This window comes from Trypanosoma grayi (genome assembly GCF_000691245.1).
Source record: "Trypanosoma grayi strain ANR4 Tgr_1297_V1, whole genome shotgun sequence".
In the NCBI taxonomy this organism is placed as follows: domain Eukaryota; phylum Euglenozoa; class Kinetoplastea; order Trypanosomatida; family Trypanosomatidae; genus Trypanosoma; species Trypanosoma grayi.
Window position 1 is genome coordinate 579 of NW_008826916.1, and position 3398 is coordinate 3976.

General features: G+C 52.4%; 2 protein-coding genes across 2 annotated transcripts; both read left to right on the forward strand.

Annotated features, from left to right (window-relative positions):
- Window positions 1-603: 603 nt before the first annotated feature.
- On the forward strand, window positions 604-1749 carry DQ04_12971010 (UDP-Gal or UDP-GlcNAc-dependent glycosyltransferase; the record flags this gene model as incomplete). The annotated part of the gene is made up of 1 exon (XM_009316855.1): window positions 604-1749. One exon carries the CDS (start codon window positions 604-606, stop codon window positions 1747-1749), a length of 1146 nt encoding a protein of 381 aa, XP_009315130.1.
- A 740-nt stretch (window positions 1750-2489) lies between these two features.
- On the forward strand, window positions 2490-3398 carry DQ04_12971020 (UDP-Gal or UDP-GlcNAc-dependent glycosyltransferase; the record flags this gene model as incomplete). The annotated part of the gene is made up of 1 exon (XM_009316856.1): window positions 2490-3398. A coding segment is annotated over one exon (909 nt), but the record flags the coding sequence as incomplete, so codon positions are not given.

Sequence of the window (3398 nt, forward strand, 5' to 3'; positions counted from 1 at the left end):
TACTACGGCTGGAGGTGCAATACCCAGCACTGGTGGTTGTGGCGGACTGCTGGAGCCGTTTCCACGTTGGGATAGGTGAAGCAGGAGAGCTTCGAGCTCAATTTATGTCCGTTGCACTTCACGTCCCACCGGAGAATAGCTATGGAAAGCTAATGGAGTTGTTTGACAACGACACGTTGCCGAGTACAGTGTTGTGGAAGAGGCACAATCCTGGGCTTATTAAGTTCTTTTGCCAATAGCAGGTAATATAATTTCTGTTCTGTTTTTTTTGATATAAAAATATAACATTCTTTCTTTGCTTCAGTGAGAGCCAGATAGATGTCTTTTTTTTTATATTGTTCTGGGAGTTGTTTAGGCAGAGTGTTGTCTCTGACTTTGTCTGATGCGCCGGTGTACATGCCAATCATACCACGCCCTGCCTTTTCTTGATGGATCTTCCTCACCCAAAGGATGGCTGTGGTCGTTGTGTGCTTTGCGTGTATATGCATATGACCGCTCCTGCCGGTGAAACTCTTCTGCGCGCATCCACTGCTGGCTCATCGTGTTGCTTTTTCTTTTTGCTTTACCCAAGCTGTCTTCTCCCTACAGTAGCGCCAACAGCTTATGGCACACCGCCACCTTCAGTATGCCATTCGTATATGTGTCTGTGGCGTCTTCCTTCTGATTGCAGTATTCGGCTTTCAATATTCTGTGGTTAGACCTCTGCTTCAGCCTGATGAACTTCCACGCAGCGTACCTTTCAAAGGCACTGTGACGAATCCTCGCAGCGCACACGCCTTGTTTGACAGTGAGTCCCTGCAGTACGTCCCACGTAGTGTTGTGCGCACTTGGAAGAAGCGTGGCTTCCTCATTGTGCTCGGCATCCCGTCCATCGATATGGATGTGAGGCGGAGGCGCCGTTACCTGCAGCGTACGTCGTGCTGGCGGTTCCCCGGTGTGGCGACGAGAGCAAACAACTTCACCGGTGCGATGCTGGTGCTGTACGTGTTTGGGCGGCACCCGTCGCACAACTTCACGTACTCTTTGGCGCTGCGGCAGGAGGCGGCGGAGTGGCACGATGTGATTGCGCTGCCGATGAATGAGGGGCGCCCATCGACCAACAAGACGGTTGGTGGTGGCCTCAAGTGGGGCAATGAGGCTGAGGTTGGGCTGAGCCGCAAGGTGTTCCTGTGGTTCGACATGGCGCTGCGGCTGTTCCCGACTTCGACATACTTCGCGAAGGGGGACGACGACACGTTCCTGCGCGTGCCGCAGTACCTCGCCGACCTGCGCTCACTTCCTCGCCGCGGGGTGTATTGGGGGGTACCTGTCAACGCTACTGCGCGAAAGGGAAATGTTACTCATAAGTTTGATTACTTTTATGGAATTATTTTCACTCTTGCGAGGGACGTGGTGCCGCAGCTTGTGTCGTTTGAGCCTGTGCGACGGCTGGTGCATGTGCCGTATACCAAGAGGAATGAGAGAGAGTTTCTCTTCTACAATATGCAATACGAGGATGTGATGGTGGGGCAGATACTACGGCTGGAGGTGCGATACTCAGCATTGGTGGTTGTGGAAGATTGTTGGTACCGTTTTCATGCTGGGCGAGACCGAACAGGGAAGCTTCGAGCTACATTTATGTCCGTTGTACTTCATATTCCACCGGAAGATAGCTATGGGAAACTAATGGAGCTGTTTAACAATGATACGTTGCCAAGCACAGTGCTTTGGAAGTGGCAGAATACTGGGCATATTAAATTCTTTTGTTAACGAACGGTCGTGATTTTTCATAGGGCTGCTTTATTCATACTAAGATTATATTCTCTTGCTTGTCTGTGGTAAGAATCACGCGGTCTTAGTTTCCCAGACGTTGTACTGCTTCCCTGTTTCGAAAGGATTGCCTCTACCATTTTGGCTTCTACGCCAGTGTATGTAGCAATCATACTATGCAACCTGACCATCCTTGAGGGATCTTCCTGCGTAGCCACAGGGTGGCTGTGACTGAGCTGTGCTGACCGCGATGACACAGAAGGCTGCGGCTGCTCTTGGATTTTCTTTTCCAGGAGCTTTCGTTACTGTTTCTTTCTAGTGACTTTTCTTTCCCCTTTTCACCCTCTGCTTCCTATAAGAGCGTCCGCTGATTATGCCACAGTACTCGCTTCGGCGGACGACTCTTATTTCTGTATGTAGCGTCTTCCTTCTGGCTATAGTCTTTGGATTTCATTTGATGGAGGTAAAACCATTAATTTGGTCTGAGGACCTTCCACACGGTGTACCGCCTCAAAGCACTGTGACGAATCCTCGCAGCGCACACACCTTGTTTGACAGTGAGTCCCTGCAGTACGTCCCACGCAGTGTTGTGCGCATGTGGGGAGAGCGTGATTTCCTCATTGTGCTTGGCATCCCNCCACAGTAGCGCATCGGCCATGGCACACCGCCGTCCACAGAACACAGCTCGTGTTTGTGTCTGTTGCCTCTTTCTCCTGACGATTATGATTGGCTTCCAACAAATGAATGCCAGATATTCGTTTCTGTCGGGTGGGTCTCTAAACAATGCGCTAAATTCTTGGGCTGCTTCTGATTCTCGCCGTGGGCACGCCGCATTCGACAGTGAGTCCCTGCAGTACGTCCCACGCAGTGTTGTGCGCACGTGGGGAGAGCGTGATTTCCTCATTGTGCTTGGCATCCCGTCCATTGAGATGGATGTGAGGCGGAGGCGCCGTTACCTGCAGCGTACGTCGTGCTGGCGGTTCCCCGGTGTGGCGACGAGAGCAAACAACTTCACCGGTGCGATGCTGGTGCTGTACGTGTTTGGGCGGCACCCGTCGCACAACTTCACCTACTCCGCGGCGCTGCGGCAGGAGGCGGAGCAGTGGCACGATGTGATTGCGCTGCCGATGAATGAGGGGCGCCCGTCGACCAACAAGACGATTGGTGGTAGACTCAAGTGGGGGAATGAGGCTGAGATCGGGCTGAGCCGCAAGGTGTTCCGGTGGTTCGACACGGCGCTGCGGCTGTTCCCGACTGCGACGTACTTTGCGAAGGGTGACGACGACACGTTTCTGCGTGTGCCGCAGTACCTCGCTGATCTGCGCTCACTCCCACGCCGGGGGCTGTATTGGGGAGTTCCTTGTGATGGTATTGTTTTAAAAGGGAACGTTACGCACAAATTTGATTTCTTTTATGGAATTTTTTACACTCTTGCGAGAGACGTTGTACCGCAGCTTGTGTCGTTCGAGCCTGTGCGACGGCTGTTGCACTCGCCGTACGAGAAGGAGAGATTGGAGGATTACCGCTTCTATAACCTCCAACACGAGGATGTGATGGTGGGGCAGATACTACGGCTGGAGGTACGATACCCAGCACTGGTGGTTGTAGAGGACAGATGGTGCCGTTTCGACGATCGTGTAGGTAGAAAG